Source organism: Corvus moneduloides, chromosome 9, assembly GCF_009650955.1.
Source record: "Corvus moneduloides isolate bCorMon1 chromosome 9, bCorMon1.pri, whole genome shotgun sequence".
Classification (NCBI taxonomy): Eukaryota; Metazoa; Chordata; class Aves; order Passeriformes; family Corvidae; genus Corvus; species Corvus moneduloides.
In genome coordinates, this window is record NC_045484.1 from 22,538,635 (window position 1) to 22,562,018 (window position 23,384).

The following is a 23,384-nucleotide window of genomic DNA, read 5'->3' on the forward strand; positions in this document are numbered from 1 at the left end:
ATGATGTCCACTCATCTTCACAATTCATAACAGTCAGTGGAGCAGTGGGTACAGGATGGGAGAGAGGAAATGCTATCACTGAACTGCATTAAAGCCCCAGACTGGATTTCATACACTTTGTTAACCTAGGCTCCCTCATTCATGGAGTACAAAAGGCACTCCATTAGGGAGACACTCTTTCACTAAGTTTTATTTGAGATGTTTGACCCTCTGGATTTAAGAGGCACAATTTGTAACAGCTTTTTATTATTATATGATTTTTCTGGCCCTTTGAGCTCCAGCGGCTAGTATATTGTTTCAAAGTTATAGTCCTTGTATTTTAAGCTGGGTTGTGGGGCCTGAATGGCAGGCGGCGGAAGCTTAAAAGAAAAGGCATGAGATTGATTGGGGGAGAAAATAACAACACAAAAAGGCACTGCGAACTGGGGGAGATAGAGAAAGAAGGATTTTCCTTTCTTTCACCCTGGGAGGGGGTTGTGGCTGGGTGGGTGGCTGCAGCCAACCTGGGAGGCTCAGCAAGATGCGAGGCAGAAATTTTGTTAACATTTCCCTCTAAATGTTAATGGCACATCCAGGGCAGTTTACAAATCTACTTAAGAGTGAGTGCATTAGGAACTAAAATTACTGATCCATCCTCTCTTGTCCCCGACCCGAAAGGCAGATGCTTGCAGAGATCAGATGGCAGAAGCACCCATTATGATTTTAAGTATTGTCAGAGACGCCAGGCATTTCACTGGGGGAGTCTCTTCTCTTTTGGCTCTTGGGGACCGTGTGTGCACGCGTGAGTGTTTGTGCTATACACACGCACCCGGCCACAGCCACATTCCTACATTCCAATGGTGTGCATACATATATATGATGGTATGGAGCACTGTGTGTGCAAGTACACATCTACCCATATGTACTGTGAGAGTGAGAGAAAATACCTGTCAGTTACGTACGTCTCAAGCATCGTGTACAGTATAACTGTGTGTGCTGGCTGATTTGGGTAACTATGTACAATGGATGTTTTTATGTTGGTTATACACCCACAACCCCCAAGCAAATAGCAGGATGTGTGTACGTGGAGGCTTTCTTAAGTTTATTGCGGTTATATATATATATGTGCCGCTTGCCATATAAAGTTCCAGTTATAATTTGGAGTTACTATGTTAATTTTAGACTGAACATTTTTTATTAGTGCATTATTAAATCTGCATGTTATTATGTTTGGTTTGCCTTTCATCCATCTGCACTGGATGATACCCTTTAACCTGGAGGGCCAGGGCCGACTCCAGTAGTGTGTGAAGTTGTCTATTGATTTTCTTGAATGAGAACAGTGGCGCATCTCCGGCCGGTGGCTTGTAACACATGTGGCCACCCTGCTGCTGGAGCATCCCAGAGAAACAAGTGCAGAAACCTAATTGGTTGTGTTTTCTTTCCCTTTCTGTTTCCTTGCAGTGTTCGAAGGGTGATGATGCTCCAGTAATTTTCCCCACTCCATTCCTAGGCATCGCTTTGCTTTCCTTCCAGGGAAGATCATTCTGCTTGTAATCCTGCTGAGGAAAGAGACTCCGATGGACTTACACCGGGCAGCGTTCAAGATGGAGAACTCACCCTATCTCCCCAACCCACTGGCCTCCCCAGCACTGATGGTTCTCGCCTCCACTGCCGAAGCCAGCCGTGATGCTTCCATTCCCTGCCAGCAGCCAAGGCCTTTTGGGGTCCCCGTGTCAGCAGATAAGGACGTGCATATTCCCTTTACCAATGGCTCATATACTTTTGCCTCCATGTATCACCGCCAAGGCGGGGTGCCGGGAGCATTTGCAAACCGTGACTTTCCTCCATCCTTGCTTCACCTCCACCCCCAGTTTGCACCCCCCAACCTGGACTGCACCCCGATCAGTATGTTGAACCACAGCGGCGTCGGGGCTTTCCGCCCCTTTGCATCTACTGAAGACCGGGAGAGCTACCAGTCAGCTTTTACCCCGGCCAAGCGCCTGAAAAACTGCCATGACACTGACTCACCCCATCTGCGCTTCTCGGACACTGATGGGAAGGAGTACGAGTTTGGCACCCAGCTCCCCTCCAGCTCCCCTGGCTCCCTCAAAGTTGATGATACAGGGAAGAAGATCTTTGCTGTTTCTGGCCTCATTTCTGACCGTGAGACCTCATCCAGTCCTGAAGACCGAAGTGACAGATGTAAGTACCTTTGTTGACTTGGTGGCTCTTTAACTGTGCCTTGTTGAGATACTCAACAGGTGATTGTCCCGCAGTGCTGTGAGACTTACTGGAGGCAGAGGCAAAGCAGCCTTTCCTGCCTGCTGAGCTCAGCCATGCAATACCGCGTTGTTCTTCCAAAAGGACATTGACAGATTTTAAGGTGAGGTGCTCTTGAAGGAAACTCACCTTCCAGCAAACAGCTGGAGAGGCGATGTTGACCACGCAGAAAGCTGTCCGTGCACCAGTGTGAGGCTGTGGGTGCTGGTACATGTATGTATGTAAACAAGGATGCAGTTGGAATGTGTAGCCAGGAACTTCCCCAAACCTTGCAGCAAGCATGTGTCCCCTGCTTCTTCAGGTGTTTCTTTCTGACCTTTTCTTCATGCACACCATTCTTAGAGCAAATGCATTACTGAGTGTCAGGATTCATGCCTCAGGTTAGGACAAAAGTTCCTTTTCTTCTGGTTAACTCAAGAATATTTTTGGCCACTGAGCTCCCTCTTTAAGACAAACACAAATTGTTCTTACAGTTCAATAAGCTGTTGCATCACGTGCTTTCTCTGAGTGTTTCCCCCATTTTGATGCCCACTGAAAGGTGATGTGCCCTTTTGCAGGCCAGCGATCGGACTAAAGGAACCCAGTCCACTTGTTCAGGGCTAACTCCCTGTTCCCCCATCACCTTGTCCCTTGTGGTGTTGCCACACGTAGGGGCAGAGCTGTCCTTCATGAAGGGCAGGCTTCTAGGTTTGCAGAGCTGGGAGGTGATCCACAGTGGGGAGTGGCCTGGGGGCAACAGAGCGTGGTGCCCCAAGGAGGAGTGCTAACTTACGATCAGAGTTTTTCTGTAAGCCCAGACATGTAATCACGGAGTGAGTGGTTTGCTTTTCACATGGGCTCCTTTGTTCTACTGAATTTTATTCATAGAAAACAACTTTATTATTGTTGTTGTTATTATTACAACTTTTATTTTAAAACAAAAACCTACTGCACCGTTGCTTCCTCTCCCTTTCAGATGTGATTTTTCTTCTCCCCTTTATGATACTGAGGAGAGTAATAGAGACATTGTGGCTCTCTCTCCCCTGTCGGCGCTGCTTCCTCAGGCTGTCTCCTTGAATTAGGCACTGTGCTAACTTACCAGCGCTAAAAGACATCTGCCTAAACCCAGCGTACCTTTTCAATAAAAGTCATCATAAAATCAACCTGCCTTTTAAATCCATCGCTCTTTGGTTTTGAAATATGCTGCAAGTGTGTCTTTTATTGTCCGCGTTTGTGAGGGTAGGACAATTCCCACTGAAGGCAGGAGCCGTGTATTTCTCGCAGTACCAGTGTGATCTCTTGTGTCTCTCCCCCCTCTCCTTCTGATCCACCCCCGACTGTGCTACTTTTTGTGCCGTAAGCTCCTTTCATTGTTCAGCATCTCCTTTCTCTCCTTTTGGGTCCGTAGGGGAAGTAGCTGTAGGTGGGAGCACGTGTGGATGTGTGGAAGCTGGTAATATAATTATCCATGGGGGAGGCAGGTGAGATGGCAAGGCTTAGAGACATCTTTGTTGATGCTCTTTCCCTTATCGATATAACCTGGCTGTGAAAATGAAGCTTGCTCGAAAGAGTACTCTGAGAGATAGCAGCGGAGGAGAGAGTCCGCTGGCTAAATGAATTTAGAGCACATCAGCTGCTATGGATCTTGCTGGCAAAATCCTGTCAGATACCCCATTTAAAGAAGTAAATCTGTTAAATGAATTAGACCACATGGAGCACAGCTGCGGACAGACAGACGCATCCACATCCATTGCTGTGCTTTGCCTCTGCCAAGAGCGTGCGCCGAACGTGGTTCCTCTCCTTCGGGGAGCAGACAGCGCTTTGCACAGATGCAGGCAGGGTGACACCGGCTGCCAGCGCTGCTGCCAGTGCCGCTGCCAGTGCCATGGCAGGGGACTTGCCAGGGAAACGAAGCAGAATAAAAACTTTGCAGATAGCTTGGAAAACTTGGGCAGAAGTGGAAGGTGTTTTGTTGCATTGTTTTTGTTACCATGTTCAATCTCTTCAAGATGCTTTTCTGCACGGTAGAGCTGAGCAAATGCAACATCCCTGATATTTCATTGACATTAAAATTCTTCTGTAGCTACCGGGATGATGTACACTAAATATGTCTGTTGGCTCTATATCATATTCCCATCACATATGGATACTGCACCATGGAAATTTCGCTCCATTAAGATGGCAAATTTATTTGGTGTGTGCATACACATGTATGGGTGTGTTTGCTGGAGGCTGAGAGCGAGTGGTGGAGCTTTTAGAGGATCCTAATGGTCGTTGATGCTGACCATCAGAAAACAGAAACTTCTGAAGTGAAAAATTCAAGAGATCACAGTTTGCAGATAGAATGGTGATCCTCTTTTGCATTAACATTTGCAGATATATTTTTGGAGTTTCTGTAGAAATGTGTCCTTTGGGAGGTTTGTTGTCTCTGAGAAGTTTTGTGGATTCCTTGTGTAACTGTTATGTATATCCCTTTGTAAAAGCTGCCTACTTGTGCTCCTTATGGAGCAGGTAGGTGGCTGTAGCTTCAAAGTAAAAATGTAATTGGGCTTTTCTACAACTGCAAGCAAAAATTGTAAAATTTTCATAGATCAGCAACACTTTCCCATATCTAACAGGTGCTTTTCATGTTTGCAAAGCTTCACCATTTCGGTGGATTTTTCAGATTGCTGAAAGGGTTTGTATTACATGGAAGCTGAATTACTATGATTGCCCTGCGTAGTATTCTGTTCCACCGCACAGGAGCCTTTTTTGAATAGATCATTAAAATACTTATTTTATCTCATAGCTTAAAGGGTGATTTTCTAGAGAAAGTTTCCCCCCCCTTTTTTTTTAAATAAAATTTAATCACTGAGTTTTAATTTCCCTGAAAAATAGGTTTTTGCTTGGAAGACTTTGCAAGAAAAGAAGGATCAAAGTGAGACATTTTCACATTAAGGAGTGTTTGGAAGGTGCATGTTTAGTCCTCTGTGTCATGGGAGGAAAGTCTCAGCCTGTTTTCACCAGTGGAAGAAATTTGCAGAATTCAGTAAAATTATTTGGGATATTTGCTGGTGTATTTCAGATTAGCACCTGGTCCCATAAGAGATGTGTTTATGCAGGAGAGGTTTCTCAGCCTTTTGCATGAACCTTTCCTTACTTTTAAAGCAGGATGTTGCTTGGACCCATACCCGGCATCCCACAAAAGGACAGCATTTTTGGGGTGCTTTTGGGTGGGACTGCACTCTTTGTTAATCAGCAAATTGGGCTGAGATGTCTGCATTTAGGTTAGTTGTCTCTTGCTGTAAAATGTGAGTATTCAGGACATCCGGAGTGATGGAGTGTGCAGGGAGCATGTGGAAAAGTGGAGTCTTTCCAGGGATAAGCAGACATACCATGCACTGGATGGGCCCATTCCCTTAGGTGCTTGCTGAGAAAAATAATGCCATTTGTTAGAGTTTAGGAGCTTCTTGTAAAGCATGTGTTAAAGGCACTGGAAGACATATTTTATGGGTTTGCTTTAATAAGCGTACAATAATTGAGATTCCTAGAAGGAGTGGAAATAAATGGCATGTTCCTTTCTGCAAAAGAGATCTATAGCCCTATTTTAAAATCAGGGGGAAAAAAGAAAGATTCCTAGTTTTTTACTTCTAATAAAATCTGTCTCAGTGTCCTTCTGTACTCGGTTCCTGTGGCATTGCTTTCTCACAAAGTGACAGGCAGAGGTCAGTGCCGAAGCTGGGACCTCTTGGCAAAGAGCTGGACCTTATCAGAGCAGAGACCTCTGCCATCCCCATGGGGCTGCCCGTGCCCCCAGCCTCCCTGGAACCACAGAAGATGGTTTCCCATTACTGTCTGCTGCTTGGTCTCCATCATGTGTTGTCTGTGACTTCTTGCGGAGCACAGACCAATGTGTGAAGGTGATCCTTTGCATCCTGGTCACTGATTCAGTTTCCATCCTCTGGCCAGAGTCTGGCTCTCCAAGTCTGTTTCCCTGCTCCTGCTGGCGGCTCTTGCCCAGCTCCTGCTGTGCCCAGGGGATGAACATTTGAGTTGGGAGTGGGCTGGGATCCTTGCTCTTCCCTTGGATCTGCTGAGTGTAGTAGGAGTGATTCTATTAACATTATTTTGATTATTACTATTTTTGATAATCATATTTCACCTTGGACATAGTTTGTGCTGCAACTGGTTTCTTTACTGCAGGAGAAGTTGTGTGATGTATTCGTGAGCTCTTTGGGGTTTGTTCATTCCACTTTGGGGTTTTAAAGAGCATCTCTAGCATGCAGTTAGTTTCCCTTTTGAAACAACTGGTTTGTTATCAATGAAATGTAAATTGCACTTCAGGTGATGGACATCAGGGCTATGATGATCACAGCATGAATTCTTGAATAATGTGGTGCTTTGGAAATCAGATCGAGGGCTGTTTGTGCTGTCACCCACCCGCTCAGACGTGTGTGTTGGGATTTATGTTATGACCTGTGTAGAGAGCTGTGTGTGTCTATGTACATGTGCTGCGGGGAAGAAGGTTTATTTTTTGTGGGGGAACAATAGATTGGAGGGGGAATGCATGTGTCCACACGTCCATTGCTCACAGCTCTTCCTGCTGGGATGCACCACTTCCAAGGCTGGTAAAATTTGGGGTCTAACATGAAGTGATGCTTTGTTGCTAATGATAATCAGCCATGACCATGGGAAATTGCAAGCTTAACTCTGCTTGTGAAATAATGAAATAAATCGAGTGGAATGTTTCTTTCTGTCGTGCAGTCCCCTGCGTAATGTAGGAGTGAAGAAGCAGCAGTGGAATTTTGGAAGGGCTGGGCAGGCAGATGGGCAGTAGCAGTAGCAGGGATGATGACCATGCATCCATCCCTGTTGCTCCACCAAATACTCGCCATCCTCGTGGAGTAAAGTGTACTGCATGGAGGGAGGTCTTGGAGCACGCAGCAGTCACCTCCTTTTCCTGCTTTTCTGGCAACAACCTTCCCTCTCTCTCTGCAAGCGGTTGCCGAGACTCCTTTCCATGCTGTTCGGCTTAATTGTCTTGTCGGGATAAAGAAATGTTTGAACAGTTAAAAGTGGGGAAGGGCTGGATGGGAGCAGCCCCTGCCGGCTGTGGGGCCATCTGGCCTCCCTTGGATCTGCCGGTCTCCAGTTTGTATTTCTCTTTCTGTTATTTGGGGCTATCTGGTGCACTCAGAATACCTAATCACCATGGTGAGGGGAGGGATAGGGTTGCCTCCCCCAGCCTCCCCTTCCCATCAATTGTCATGCAGAGCCCGGCCGGGTACTGCTCCTCGCAGCCCTCATTTGCTGTCCTCGCCCGCTCTCGGCAGAAGGATGGCTTTTAATTGATCGTTTGAGGGGGAGGGCTGGGGCTGTTTTCTCCTCCAAAATGTTTCCCCGTGCAGCCGCGGCCATCCGGCCAGTCTTCACGTCATCTCTGCCATGCCAGAGATGCCTCGTGTCTTCTCTCTTCATTTCTGGACGCCCCGGGAGCTGGTGTCAGGGCTTGTAACCACTGTCCTCGGAGTGGTCAGCAACACCGAAATGTTACATTTATCCATCTCCTGCTGAAGAGGTGGGCATGGATGCAGTAAATATTGATTGCTCCTCTTTGCCCTGTGTGCCTGGATGCTGGCAGGAGGGTACTTACTCTACAATTGCAGGGAAACCCCCCCACCTTGCTCGGTATTTCCCATCAAAACCACGGCCTCCCAACCACTGGCCAAACCTTGCTTTTCGAGAAGGAATGAATCACATTAAATCTTCAGCCCCATCGATCAGGCTCGACTGCTGTCAGAGGATTGCGGCCGGAGAAGTGCAGCCAGACTTGGTGGCTGCCGTGCTGTGCTGGGGATCGGGAATCCTGACCTCGGGCATGGCTTGGAGTCACGGTTTCCCGATCCCTAACGGGGGAGTAGTGATACCTCCCTCACAGCGGAGTGTGCCGCTTTGATATCTTCTGACAGAAGACACTAGGCAAGGGCAAAGTATTAGTATTATTAATATAGTACAGTTAGTAGAATATTATGAACTATTATAAATCATTACTACTAAACTACAGTTATTAAAGGAAATGACCAAAGTGCACTTCGTGAGCCAGGATCTCTGACAGTTAAAACATTGTTTTATTATTTTACTTGCTAACTTGCAAAATTCAAGAGTTAGCAACAGTTTCCTGGTTGATTGGTGGTGGTTGCGTAAGGAATTGGGAGAAGCAGGGGGGAAGGTGAACATTTCAGGAGGGAGAGAATAAGCATTAGTGCCTCTGTGATTTATTTTTCTTTCCTTGATATTTTGAAGGTCTTGGAAGAAAGAGACATACTCAGGCATGGGCCTAATCCTGCTCTGCAGGAGTGAAAGTGTTCAAGGCAACACGGTCTTAATGTTTCTGGAATTCCCCAATGAAAAAAATAGAAGTGAAGGTGCTTGTGAATCGCTGCTGGTTGTTATTTGTTTGATATCATTTAGACAAGTCCCATTAAATGCTAGCAGCAGATTCATTTTTTTCTCTTTGTTTGCCTTCCAAGGAGTAGAAAACAGACATAATTATATTTTACGTGAGACTGTAAGATTTCCTCTCATCTCTTTTTTCTGGCTAATATCTGCAGCTATAAAATAAATTATTTTTGTGCATACATGGTGCTAGACTGAGGTAAATAACTGTCATCTAAAATCTGTCTAACCTTAATCTGCATCAGGAGCACTATAGGGAACTGTACCCATTTGTATAATATTAAGCTTTATTTTTATTATGGATTTCTAATGCAAATTCATAGTGGGAACAAAGTTGTTTCCTTTTAATATCATATTCCAAGAAAAGCAGCCATTGATAGCAAATTGTGACAATTTTTATCCTGTGGTTCCTGTCACTGGTGGTCTTCTATCATGTCAATGTGCTTGATAGCCTGTGAATGTTTCACCTCTCTTCTTCAGGGCGGAATAGCAGATTTGGGGACTTTTGAGGACATTTTTCAGCTATGCAGAGCAATTGAAATTCTTCAGAAGTAATGGATTTCTATTTTGGAAATCTAATACAGGATCGGATTCCTATACAGCATCCTCTGAAAAAGGGCATGTGCATCTTTGTAGATCTATACATGTAAGCTGTGACTTTCTCCCCTTTCATGCAACATCGCTGTTTGCATACCTGGCTTTGCTGGCCTGAGTATAGAAACTCGTGGTTGTCAGACATTTGGGACAAATTCATCACCCTGAATTCAGGGTTTTTTACAACTGAATTACATTCCTGTTGTTGGTCAGGTATTGGGTATTTGCTGGCCAGATTGGCCGCTGTTCTCTGAGACTCAGCCCTCGAGTCAAGGAAAGCACTGGCTGAAGAAGTACTGCTGGGTTTGGTACTATCTGTATCAGTCCATTTCTTCTTTGTTCTGTCTTTTAAAAACATGAGGGTGGTTGTGATAAGCTGGGAGTTCTTCTTAGCCATCACTTTCTTCTCTCCTTCGACCATTTGCTGGTGTCTTGAATTGCAGCAGTGCCCTGAGCAACAGAAGAGGGGGAAAAACAATGCTGGGGAGGAGCAAGACAAGGAGACATTTATTGTCTTAAATGCAGATAACATGGGAGGGAGTCCTGGTGACAGCAAAACTGCTTGTGGAGTTCAGGTGTGGGACACTTCCCTCGTGTTTTTCCTCATTTGGGGCATGGTTTCTAATCAGTATTGCTTTTAAAATCTTCCCCTTTTGCTAACTTCAGGCTGAGAACAGCTTTCTCACTGAACTGCAGAGTAAGAATATGTTTTGTGCTTTTTCTTGTGAATCCTGGACTGCTCTGAAGTGGGAAAAGGAAGGCACCAAGTGTCTCTGGATACCCCTAAAAGGAAGAGCTGGCAACTGTGTCCTTGGTATCCCCCAGCAGCACTGATTCTTAAGAACTGTCTCTCACCAGAATAACCACATTAAATTTTCAATTTAGGAGGACCCAAGAGCTTTTGCACATGAGCTTTTTGCAGGTGCAATCCTTCAGTGTTACCTGGGCTTTCTAGATGTGCAGTGCCACAGTCCTGGACAGGGTGAGGCTGGCAGGACACATCCAGCTGCAGCTGCTGGGCTGGCACGGCTGGCTCCCTGAGCACGGGCTTGTTCTTTGGGAGGCAAGTGAATGCCTCTTGGCACTTGTATGAAAACTAAATCAGAAGGCACTGGGACAAGCAGCTGGGGTGAAGGCTCCCTGTGACACCCTGCCCAAAAGCAATTGGCTTTGTAAACAGAGCAACAAGTAAAAGAGCACTGCCCTGAAGGACCCATTTCTTTCTACTGGGATTTTTGGCACTTTGATTTAAATTAAGATATTTTTAATTAAAAAGGACTCAACCTTTTCATTTGATTTTTATATTGTTTCCCGGCGCTTTCAGAAACAACTTGCAAAGCCATTTAGAATGTGGAATTGTCTGTCCTGTAGCATCCCTCTCTATCAGGACTCATAGGATAATCATCCCTCATAGCAGAGAGTCTGCTTTGGCAGTTGGGCAGGGATGGGAAGAAACTTGGTACCAGATCACAGCTCTGCCTTGTTCTCCAGCCTGGCTGTTCAGGGGGATGCTCCACAAAATTCCCTACCGGAGGCCCCATGTGAGCCCCCATGTTGTTCAGGAGGTGATGTGAGGGTGTTTGTGAGTGAGAGAGGAGGACAGTGAATGGCACCCTGGGTGCTGCACCTCTGGCTGGGTAAGTGAAAGCCTTATCAGGGTGGCCTGGCCGTGCTGCAGCAGAGCTGCCCCGCACCCAGCCCAACCTTTGGCCCATGCAGGCTAGAGGGAACCTTGTCTCCTTGTCACTGTTTGCAGTGTGAGGAATCTCGCAAGGTCCATCTCACGATGGCTGTAGATGGGTGGAAATCCTGGGAGTTGGGTATCAGTGCAGGTCAGAGGGATCCAAACTCTGCAGCAACCATCGGGGGGGGGCTGCAGAAACTCGCTTCCTTCCCTTGTTTATTCTTCTGATTGCAAACCAGCCTCACTTCATATTTCCAGCACTATAGGTGGGAGATAAGCCTCTAGCAAAGTCCTTAGCCAGGGTGACAGCTTTTACCTCCTGAGCACTTGTCTTCAGCCTCCCTGAGGAGGCAGCTTGACCACTGGCTTTTCTTTTTTCTGCTGGGGAGATGAAGGAGCAATCAGTGACCTGGATAACCCTGTGCTGAGCAGGAGCAGAGGAACTTAATGGTTACAATCAAAAAGTTGCCAGCCTGAGTGGATTCATACATCAGGAGGTGCCCCTTAGATGAGAGGAGGGGAGAATGGGCAGCCAAACTCTTACAACCCTGCTTCTTTGCCCTCAGATTTGCACTTTGCTCAGCATACAGCCTGTACAGGACAGCTGGTATTGCTGCTGCCAGCTCTGCTCCTGGGGACTGGTTGCTGCCGTCTGTGCTGCTCCTTCCTTTCTGCATATTTGGGTTCATGCACAAAAGTGTTTCTCCCAAAGAGCTGATTACGGAAGAGGGGAGGTGACGGGCAGCCTGCCTTCACTCAAGATTTGGGGCTAATGTGTTCAGGGAAGCTGTATGGAAGGCACTGAGACATTAGTAGTGCGGGAAGCAGGGTGTCTGCAGACCAGAAATTTAATGTCAGCAAGAAGTGTTTGAGAGAGTGTGAAGTAGAAAAATGCTGCAAGTTATTTCTGTCTTAATTTGGCCAGTGTGTTGTGTCCAGTCCCACATTTGGTCCAGGACTGAAATAAGTATGATGATATTTGGATCAGGACTAGGATATACTGGAAAAAGTAAGCCATGAAAGTCTGCAGATCTCTGTCTCCACTAGCCAGAAGTAATGTTCCCACCATCTCATTATTTTCCCCTCTTAAAATGAAAACAATGCGTTAAGTGTGGAAACAGGGGAGGATTGTATTAGAGCAAGACAGAGCTGGGCAGAGAGAACTTGCATTGGCCTCATTCGCATGTAACAGAGATGTCGTGGGTGTAGGAGCCTGGGGAAGCTGTGTATGGCATGGTCCAGATCAGCCCCCAGGTTTATGGCACATCTCAAGGAAGAAAGAACCTTAAACAAACAAACAAAAAAGCTTCACCAGTGGTCACTTCTTCAGGAACACTGTGAGGACCCAATGTGTATCTCCCACCTGGGCGCCCAGCCTGGGGCATGGGCACGTGCTGGTGAAGGTTGGGAAAGGTTATGATGTCAATGAGAAACATCTGTATGTGCGTTCTCCCAGATGTTGCCAGTTGTGTCTGGGTTGTTAGCTGCACCTGGGCTAAGAAGAAAAGGAAACCCCTGGGTGGTGTGATGGATTTTGCAGAGCCTGGGAGGAGAAGGCAGTTAGACATCACTTGCTGATAGTCTCTCTGCTATGTACTCAGGTGGCTCACTGACATTTGGGTGATCCAGGACCCACATTTTTCTGCATCTAAGGAAATGTGTCATCAACTCGTCACATACGGATTCTTTTACTTGTGTTGCTTGTTTCTAGCTTGAGTGGTGGGGGGGTATTGAAGAACACATTTATTGGCAGAGCTGAGCGTGCCTAATCCTTGCAGCCATGCGGAGCAGGAAGAGGAAAGGGCTGCCTGGGCAAAGCCCTGAGCATAGGTTGTGCTTGTGCTGTGGACCCTATTGACCCTGGACAAGCAGAGTAATTTCTCATTGTCTGTCTCTAAAGCAGGGATTATGATATTCTCCAGGTGAGGGTGGTTGTGTTCCTGTTTTGGAGGTGCCCGGATCCTAGAGCACTAGTCATAACCATAGTGCCTGGATTGAAAAGGCTGCACAGGGGGAGGGATGGAGGCTTGTTTAATAAACATGACAAATGGGATTTTTTTTTTCTGACGAAACAGTTGCCAAATTTTTTTTTTAATGAAACTTGGATGAACAGCTGAAATCAGTGGCTAGGAATGGTAGAGAAAGAATTGGGGGGAAGAATTTGGAGTAAGGTAGATAAAAGTGAGAGATAAAAGAAATAATGCAGGGAAGGATGAGTAATCAACATTCTTGGAGTGAAGCGCAAGCTCTGGCTTCCTTCCTGAGCAGTAAAATAAAATTTAAAAAAAAGTCTTTAGAACAACAAAACTCTGGACGCGCTGGTTTCCTTCCTGACAGGCCCAGCCTGGTGGTGTTTCGATGAGTCCTCATTGGCAACCAGGGCTGATCTAAAGGCCAAAGGCAGAAAGATGGGGGGGAAGGGAGAGGGATTTAACTCCTTGAGCTCTGATGGAAAAACAGAGATCTCCTGCTTTGTGTGAGTTCCTTTTGCCATTGCTGGAGTATGAGCAGTGTTCACTGTGGCTCAGAGGTCTGAGAGGTGATGGGGTGACAGAGTGATGGGTACATCTACCCAGGTGCTTGGTCATAGTCAGATTTTACAAAACAAAAGTGAATATTTTTAAACCTTGTGGACAAAATTCCTAGGTCTGTGAGTGGTACAATATGACACAACAGCATCAGTGACCAACAGGGGAGTGGACTGGTGACTCTGCTCTTGCCATCTCGAGGATGCTCAATTTACTTGTGGCATCCAGTTTATAGTAAAGTGCTGCTCCAGTCCCTGTTTTCAGCATGTTTCCTGGCTGGGAAGGAGCTGCTGGGTGCAGGAGAGCCTGCCGTGCCCCAGTGACTCTGGGCATCTTGCAGGGAGCTGGGAGTATGGGAGGGGAGGCTGTGTGTGTGCTAGACAGGTTGAATGGCTCAGGCAGAGCTTGTTTTGCAACTAACTCTCTGAGCCTTGCCGCTCTCTGCAGGGTTCCCCTCTCTGAAAGGTCGAAGCTACTTCTTAATTCTCAGCAGCTGACAAAATATTTATTTTCAGGTACTTAAAATATTATAATTTGAAGTGGAGTCCAGGGCCCTGGCTGGAGCTGAGCTTTTGTACTAACAGCTTCAGTGAAATGCCTTTTTCCTCCTACAACTTGCCAACAAATGCTTGGAAAATAATTGTGGGACAGTCATCCTTTTAGTGAGCAGATCAAGAAGATTTGAGACTTGCCAGAGACTTTCAAAGGACAGGCCAAAGGTTCAAGTTGTTGCCAGTTCTATTTGTCTTAGCCTTTATACTTACTTTTGTGTCATTAATTTCATCAAATGTCTGTGGGTAAAAGGCACCCAGCAGGCTGCTGCTTTCGCTGAGCTCTCTGGGTGTACTTGGACACCTCTTGGGAAATAAGCCCACCTTTTTGTCTAGGAAGAGAGATTAATCCCACTACGGCTGTAGCAGAAAGAGGCTTACCCACTAATCTGACACAGAGACAGCTGAGCTGGGGGAGCAGGACCCTGGTGTCTTCTCTGCAGCCTTTTTTAACTGGTTATGGCAGAGACATGCGCAAATGAATGACGCTACCTCGGTGGTACTCTACCTACAGCACTCATAGAGACCTACAGAAACAAAATGCCACACTTGGATTTTCTGGAAGTTACTGAAATGGGGGCTCAGCAAGACGGAAAAGTGAGCAGAGGCCAGGCAGAAAGGACCTCAGTGTCCTGGGTCTTGTTCCTGGCCCTGCTGTTGGGTCCTTGGGATGATTATGTTTTGGGCTGCTGGCAGGTCGTTCTGTTGATTTTGGTAGGCAGGGCATCACTGTTGAGCTCTTTGCAAGGACTGTTCTTGCTAGATTAACAACTCTGTTGGCATTATCCTCTCCTGGGGGCTGTGCAGCAAAAAAAGCAGGGAGGAGGCTGTTTTCCCAGCAGGGTCCCTGCAGGCAGAGCTTCCCTGCCCTTCTCTTGTGCTGTTGTGCTGCAAACTTCTTTCCTTGGTGCTCCCATTGCTGCCTGCATCCTGACAGTGCTGTGCAGCAAAAAAAGCAGGGAGGAGGCTGTTTTCCCAGCAGGGTCCCTGCAGGCAGAGCTTCCCTGCCCTTCTCTTGTGCTCTTGTGCTGCAAACTTCTTTCCTTGGTGCTCCCATTGCTGCCTGCATCCTGCTTTCCTACCCTTTCTGCCCCAGTGCAGATGGCCAAGCACGTTAATTTTTCGGCAGAAGTGTTGTAATAATTAGGCAGCTCGTCGGAGGGTTTAGCAGTACTTAACCAGATGTGAGAAGACTCGTCCCATGGTCCCCGCTCTCTCGCTGGGCTCCAGCCAGCTGCCTTTTCCCGCCTGCTCAGGTTGCCTAGAACAGGCTGTAGGAGATCTCCCGGCTGCCCTGGCTCCTCTTGCCTCTCTTCTTATGTTAAACACTCATTTGTAAAGGAGAAAGAGGGAGGGTGGAAATCCTTGGGCTGTTTCGGAGAAGAGCAGCAAAGAATTAAAAGCAGACACCTGCAGCGCTTGGATTTGAGACCTCCACCATTAACTCTTCCCAGGTCAACATCCCCCAGGTTTGTGGCCCTTCTTTTGGTGCCAGCCAGGGACACATGGTGGGATGCAAGGGCTGGAGTGGGGCCTGCTGCTATTTGGAGCTCCAGACAGCTCCTTGTTATATATAATCTCCATCAAGTTCTATATATATGTAAGTATAGTATCTCTTGATATGTATGAAAAATTGCCATATCCCCTGCCTCAGTTTCCCTCCTGCCCTGTAGGGACGATATGGTTTCTCTGCACTCTATGCTCCATGACCATTTATACACAAGGCAGCAGTATCATCACTAACATGGTTATAAAACTAGGTTGTAGTAAACTGTATTGTCTGCCTAATCCATATTAATGGAAAAAACTGTTGCAGGCAGGATATTGGCCTGGATGGCCCTTGGATTAAGTCATTCTGACAATTGTTACACTTCTATGGTAAAGTTTTATAAATACACACTGACGCCATGTATTATCCTTAAGAAAATCTATACATACAATGTATAGGTTTATGGTTATAAAGAGAAAAGATGTATTAAATCAGCAAGACCAAGGGAGCAGACAAGATATAAAAATGATACTGTATTATGCTGGAACTTATTGAAAATCCCAGTGCATCTTTTTTATGTAAATGGTAAATTCTTTTCTATGTTCTGAATATGTTTCCTAATGTGTGTCACGTACCAGAATAGTAGCATGAACACAGTTGCAAATACGGTGTGTGTTTTATTGTCGGTATTATACTGCATAGCAGAGTGAGGGTGTTGAATGCTGCAGTCAGTTATATACAGCTGTAAATGGGAGCTACCTGCTGTTCTGTATATAGCCAGCTGCATATTTATTAGTAAATACCAGTCTAGGTAAAAGAAAAATAAAACAGGAAGTTGTATTAAAGACTTGAAGGCTTAAAACTAGTTTGCCAAAGCTCCTGGGATCCCACTGCGGGGAATGGTCCTGCATTTTCCTGCATTAAGTCTTTTCCATCTTGATTTTTCTAGCTCTGTGAATTTAAAAGCCTCTTCTGAACTCCCCCTGCTCATCGGTTTGTGGAATGATTCGTCAGTGTTTCAAAGCAGGGTAAAGATTGGGTTCGGGGCTGGAGAAATAACGGGTTGGCTCCTTCCCTGCTGTAGCTCCAGCTGAACATATCAGAATCATGGAGTCACAGAATCACTTAGGTTGGAAAAGACCTGTAAGATCATCGAGTCGAACGATTTACTCAGCAGTGCCACATCAGCCACTAAAGTATGTCCCCAGGTGCCACATCTCAATGTGTTTTGAATACATGCAGGGTCAGAGCCGCTCTGGGTGAAGTTCCCAGGACCGGTGGCTCGGCACGTGTCACACAGGTGTGCACGTCACACACAGGGCATGGGTGGCTGGTGTCCGCAGCAGGAGGGACAGGTTGTGAGGGGAAAGCAAGCCCCAGATTTTCTGGGGTGCCCATGGGCTTCCTGACCGACGGACACTACTCCAGAGAAAGGCATCGGGGGCGAGCATGGGCTCCCAAACGAGCGATGGCTCTGAAATACCCGAGTGTTTGACCTAGAGGGAGCTCTCTTACATGAAGAATGAGACTTGGCACTGCCTGCCCGAACAGCTTTTAGCGTCCGTATTTTCAGCAAACCTCTGCTTCCTGTATTCTCAGTTCCCACTGCCAGGTACTGCCTTTCCCTGAGTGATGTACGGAGGGTTAGAGAAGTCCTGTGTTTAACTCCTGTGGTCCCAGCTCTGCAGGGGCCAGAGCCAGGGTCTCACTTGTTCTTCAGAGTTTGCTTCTTGTGGAAGTTGATGGAGATTTCTTCTGGCAATAGAAGTTGCTTCTAATTTTCCTGCTTCCCGTAGCACCATCACACCTCACAGATAAGTCATGGCTCTTGGGGTTCCAGGCACCTGCTCTGCTGGAAGGAGGAAGGGCTCCTTGGTGAGGAAAGAGCCTTTTGCTGGCAGCCTGAATCCAGCAACTGGAGATATTTATGTCATGTCCCGGCATGGCTCAGTTTTTCCCTTTGGGTCTCTCCTTTTAAATGGCGTCATATCCCCTCATCCTCCTTGGGGTAGGTTCATCTGCCTGAATGCAAATCCATGATGTTTTGGATTTAGATGAACTGGTATTTCCTTCCCTGGAAGCTGGGAGATGCTGGAGGTGATACAGATGGATGATGCCAGGGTGCTTCCTCAGTGCACAGGCAGATATGGCTCTGACCTGTTGCAAGTCCTTGAAATCCCACCAGTCCTGCTCCCAGTGGGTGCAGGAGCTCCGAGCTCCAAGAAAGCCTGTCTCTGGACACTGCAAGGCATCAGTGAGAGGCATGATTGAGCTGACAGGGAGCTCACAGCCTGCTGCACCCCCTGCAGCAGGGCAGAGGGGACATGGCTCTCCAGAGGCAGCGGGTGTAGCTCTGCACCTCCAGGCCACCCACTGACTTAAGAGAGTGAAAGAGAAACTTGCTGAAGTGCTGGGGCAGAGGTCTTAAAGAGCTCACAGTGTCTGACAACTCTTAAAAAGAGGACTGAATAAAAGCAGGATGGTGCAGGTTTCCTGGGTCCAGAAAGCTGCTATCTGGGAATGGGAGGCCCAAAAGAACAGCTTCATGATGCAAGGGTCAAGCTGGAGGGATTGAAAGTGGTGATGCTGCCCTATTCCTCCATTCATTCCCAAGCAGTCCAGGTCCCTATGAGGCTGGGTCCAACTTTTCCAATACCTGGCTTGTGATCGTTCTTCAGCCCCACTGTCTGGTTGCTGGGCTGCTTTAAAAGAGAATTGCAGAGAAGCAAATCTGGGAAGGAAATTAAGGACAGACAGGGTGAAATAGCACTATTTTCCTGTGGGTGCTTTTCTTTTCTTTTTTTCTTTTTTCTTTTTTCCTTTTTTTTTTCCCTCTTTTTTGTTTTTGTTTTGTTGAACAAAGGAGTTTCGGGAAGGAAAGGGTGTGTGTGAGGGTAAGGAACCAAATGGGGAAGGTGGTTGAAGAGAAGAAATTGAAAACTAAACCAGCTTTCACATCTAATTTTTAAAGACAGGTTTCGCACTAACATTTTGTGGGCCTTCAGTTTGTAGTCTAGTCCATGTTCTTTCTAGAGCAGGTGAGAAGTGTGAGCAGCAGAGGCAGGAGAAGTTACTTTGGTTCATACCCCCAATTTGACTAGAAAATACCAGAAGAAAGTGAGTGGGATTAGAATAAGCACTTTTCTTGGGGGTCACTTATTGTCTCTGTGTCTCAGATGATGGCCATTCCTTCCCCATCTCTTGCTGTCCTTGCTTTGCTAGCCAGCAAACCATACCTGAGCCTCCATGTGCCCTTCTCCAAGTTGGCACAAGGAGATTGTGGGAAGCTGTTTCTTGCAGGGCTGTCTCCCTTGGACTTCTAACAAGATGAGGGGATGCTGTGGAAGAGGGAGCTGGGTGAGTCAGCACAGCCAGCTTTGGGATCTCAGCAAATATATTTGCATGTCAGTAGTGCCCAGGCCTCTCCCCATCCCATTTCTGCCTTCAACAGGAGGAAGCCACTCGGTTGAGTACAGCTCCCACGAAATTCAACTTTCTAACCCCAACCCTCAGAAATCCTGAAGTAGCAGGTATTAGATATAAACTCTTGCAGGAACCTTAGTGAAATGCCTGAGGTACCAACTGTGGATGTCCCCATGCAGCAGAAATGCTTCATCTTCTCTTCCTCTCTCCCTTTGTGGTCATAGGTCCATGGCCCAGATGGGCTGTTCAGGGGCCTGGCTAGAGGAATGTTTTTATTCTACATCTAAATTTCTTGAGAGTGAGTTCACTGTGGGTCTCTGCACTTTGCTCAATACAAGCAGCTCTCCTTATGTGTTTCACCTTGTACAGAAAGTCAGTTTTATGTTTATGAGTCCCAGGGCAGGTGGGTGGCTCTTCTGGGAGCAGAGCAGGTCCTGTGTCCTGCACAGGGTGATGCAGACAGCTTTAGGGGTGCTGATTTCTCATCAGCAGTTCCCACCAGCTGTTTGGAATGAAATGCTTTGGCTCCTGAGAAATTCGTGGGAATCCCGAAGGGTTAAAAACACCTGGTCAGAAACAATCCTGGAACTTGGGTGGCTCAAAGTAAGTATTGAGAATCCTGCAAATACCTGCTGTGTGTGTCCCTAATAAAACCATACCCCCAAATGAGGGGCCAGGTGGGGGATGCTGAATGTGTCCTGAACATGCAGAGAAAGGTGAGCAGAGGAACAGCTGTTTTCTCACTCCAGGTCCAGTATGACTTAGAGCAGGCATTGAGGTGATGCTCTGCTGCACTTGCTCTGGAGGAGCAAGTGATGCTGGCTACTGCCCACTACCTGGTGGTCCCTTTGGGCCCTTTTGTGATGCCCAGTAGGGGAGAGGAGGACCAGAGCATCCTCAGCAAATGATTTTGAAAAGGCCTCTTTTTCTCTAGATAGATGTGTTTTCAGCTCTTACCTAGACTTTACACTTAAGAGGTCCTTGCTTGGTAAGCCAGGAGAGATGCAACTTTGGCAAACTCAGGCTTGATTTAAACAAGGACAGCACTTTAAAAATAAATCCTTCTTCTCCTGATTTCCTAAGATACATCCAGGTAGGGTGTCCTCACTGCTGGCTTAATGCTCCAGTTTAAAGGATAATTTTGGCCAAAGCCACCCTTCTGTAGTAGCCTATAATTAGCAATTAAAACATAAAAAATATTTCCATCGAGTGACTCCTAAATAAATGCTTGTCACTGCTGATCAGAGTTGGTTTATTTCCATGTGTGTTTTCCTTCCTTCTTTTTTTGTATAACTTACAGCCCTGTAAATGCTCAGCAGCTGTTAATATGATTCTGTCGATACATTTACCATGGTGATTTGGCTATATTTGGCGAGTGTGTGAAGAAATCACTCACCGGTTAGAAGAAGGAAAGACAAGCTGTCGATATCAAGGGAGAAATGCTAATAACCCCGGTGACAAATCATTCCTGGGAATCTCAAAGGGTTAAAAAAAAAGCAGCAGCACTTCCCGGAGAGAGGGGCCTTGTCGAGTGAAGGTGACTCATCCGGAGCTGCAGACACCAGCTGTCATCTCCAGCTCCTCCTGTGCTTAATCACTTCACTTTTCTAAAGAAATATTTTGTTCTAATTCAAACAGACCCGGGCTTGTTTGTCTTTTATGAATTATTTACTGGTGAGGAGAACCTCTTGAGGTATCCATCTTCACTCAGAAATAAGTGGACTCTCAGAGCCTGCTGAAGCACTTTAAAGCATGCAGTCCGCTCAGTGATGAGCTTTTTTTTTTTTTAAACAACCACTTAAAATCAAGAATAAACTCTAGAAAGTCAGCTGTGGGCTTTGGACTATACTGGAGAAAATGCACGTGGACTTTGGCCTCATCTGGTTGCTTTTTGAAAGGCATCCCTGCCCATAGGTGGGGGGTGGTGATGCTCCAGGTGACCCCTGGGACTGCCACTGTTTTTCCAGTGTGGAGGTGGAGATGTGCCCCCATACCTGACTTGCTCCTAGATGCATTCCCATAGGAATTATGAACTCATTGTGCATGGAGCAAGTGCATGAAGTAGCCTGTCTGGTCACTGACAATCTTCAGCTCTGGGTGATGTTTCTGTTACTTAATAAACCCACAGCCAAATTCCACCTGACTCTTCCTGACTTCAGCTCTTTGTACATTTATAGCTCTTCCAGTGGAAAGAGAAGCTTGTATGATATTTTGCAGTCCCAAAAGGTCTGATCCAGCAGCCATGGAAGTAAATAAATGGAAAAATTTGCACTGACTGGACTGGGCATCAGATTAGTCCCTAAATATTAGTTGATCTGCTTTGGGGTTAAGACAGACAAATATTTCCCCAAGGTTACTGCTACAGGAATAATCGATCTACCTGCCTTGGATATGTCTGGGCTGCCTATCATCACTGTAGTGTCTAAGTGAGTGTTACCTCCCAGGAAGTCTGTGCCTGACCAAATAAGTTGCCTTTTCTTTGTGTGGTTTGAGACCAAAGAGTGCAGTTTTCAGTATTTAAGATCATTGCTATTTGGCACTTACCTTCTCCACAGGATATTGATACTTGACTGCAATGTCCTTATTACGTATATCTTACATTTATTTTTAAATTCTGGGTTTAAATTCATTTTTTCCTAAATAAATAACATGATCCGTAAATAAATTACTTGATCCTGAAAACAATTTAGACAGACAGAGTGTCTTGAGTGTGATTTAGCTTGAGTGGTGTAAGTCACATGCTTATACAAGCTTCAAAATGACAGGAAAGATAATCACATCAGGCAGTCTGTAAAACAGAACAAGCCTGGAGAGGGGTTTTCTTGTATACAATTACACTTAGAGACACATGATGAGAAGGGATTCAGGACCTGGGAAGGCTGAAAGAGGCAGCTGGTTGTGTCCTCGGCACTTACTTGCACTAAGGTCCCTTCGTGCAAGCCTCCACAGCCTGTGGAAGCTGCAAGGGAGATGAGCACCTGGAAAGTAGGTCTGCCATACCTGCGTGGGTTTGGCTAAAGGGTTTTGCAGTGATGCCAGCTGCAATGCTGGTGTATTGCAGACCTGGGAACGCCACAGGCATGTGCTGCAGCCTTTTCTCCATCCCATAGGTTATGTGCAATGGGGCATATTTTAGCCTCATTTCAGGGCTGCTCTTGTGTGAGCCAGAAGCCTGCAGCCTGCCAGCTGCCCCTGAGCACAAGAGACAAAAGTTCCCGAAAGTCTCCTTTGTGCCCCATTTCTGTTCAGAGAATGGGAACATCTCCTGGAAAATAAGACCCATGAAAGCGATGCCCTTCCCAAAGTCAACAATATATTTGCTTTTGATTCCTCCCTTTTTTTTTCTTTTTCCTTGCAGAAGAGCCTTTAAGCAACACTTTTTTTAAGGGGCACTTTTGACACCCAAGCCTCTTCCTGCCTCTGTTCACCCCCTCCTACCTCCAGCCCACACAATCTGCCAGATTCCCTTGCTGCTCCCTTCCTGGTGCAAAGATAAGACATTTGGAGTAAGAAGTTTGTGTCATACTCATTAGTTATGTGTAAGTTAGCAGAACTCAGGACTTTTGGGGGATTTTTGCCACTTCCTATGAACTGTGGGATCCCACTGTTTGAAAAGCAGCATCTGGTAGAAGGCACAAGATAAAATAACTGAGGTTAATGTCTGAGCCAGTTTCTTGCCTTTTTTCTTGTGTGAAAAGTTCCTGACTCCGTGTTGATTTTCTTGAGATCATGTTTATTTAAATCAGGATAATAATCTTCCAAATATACCCTAAAATTATATAGCCATATAAATCCTGTCATAATATATTCAGTAAAACTGTCAGGTGATCATTCTTAATGTAAAATGAGACCTTTTCATTTTCATCCAGTCAGTTAGCACTAAATTAACTCCTTGGAGCAGGCTCAGAGTCATTCATTTGAGTAAATATCCCAGTTATTTATTGAATATGCACCATTGCTGTCTACCTTGAGGCTGGGCACGAGGGGCTCCTGTCCTTATCCCAGCTCCAGCACCAATCACGCAGGAGGCTTGAAAACTTCAATAATACCCACAAAAACATTCATTTTGTTCTTAATCTCAGTGCAGCCATGAGATGATTCCCAGTGACAGGCTCAAGCTGTGAGGTAGGCTGCAAGTTGGACTTCTGAGAGCCTGGAAGCAGGAATCGCCCCAAGACGGCTCAGGTGCTTGGGGATGTGGGCAGGAACTGTGTTGCCCGTGCAGCTGAGGATGCTCTGCCAGTGGGCTCCTCAGAGACGGACTCTGACACTCCAGCTCTGTTCTCCTTGGTCACCTCACTTCAGAGCATCTGTTCTGAATGGCTATTTTTCTGCAAATATTTGGTTCCCACCTAGGACAGGTCTTTTAAACTTCCAGTCAGCAGCTGGTCTGGGCACATCAGGACCTCTGTCTCCTCCTCTTGGGGTGGAAAGCTGCCAGC

The 23,384-nt window shown here is 46.3% G+C and overlaps 1 protein-coding gene across 6 annotated transcripts in view; it reads left to right on the forward strand.

Annotated features, from left to right (window-relative positions):
* The window catches only part of RNF220 (ring finger protein 220), a 220,847-nt gene that overhangs the window by 4,248 nt on the left and 193,215 nt on the right, over positions 1–23,384 (forward strand). For all 6 annotated transcript variants that reach the window (XM_032117589.1, XM_032117593.1, XM_032117592.1 and 3 more), the window contains exon 2: positions 1,441–2,181. In XM_032117589.1, the coding sequence (XP_031973480.1) occupies positions 1,557–2,181 (625 nt within the window). In that variant the 5' untranslated portion in view covers positions 1,441–1,556. The remainder of the gene's footprint in view (positions 1–1,440; positions 2,182–23,384) is intronic.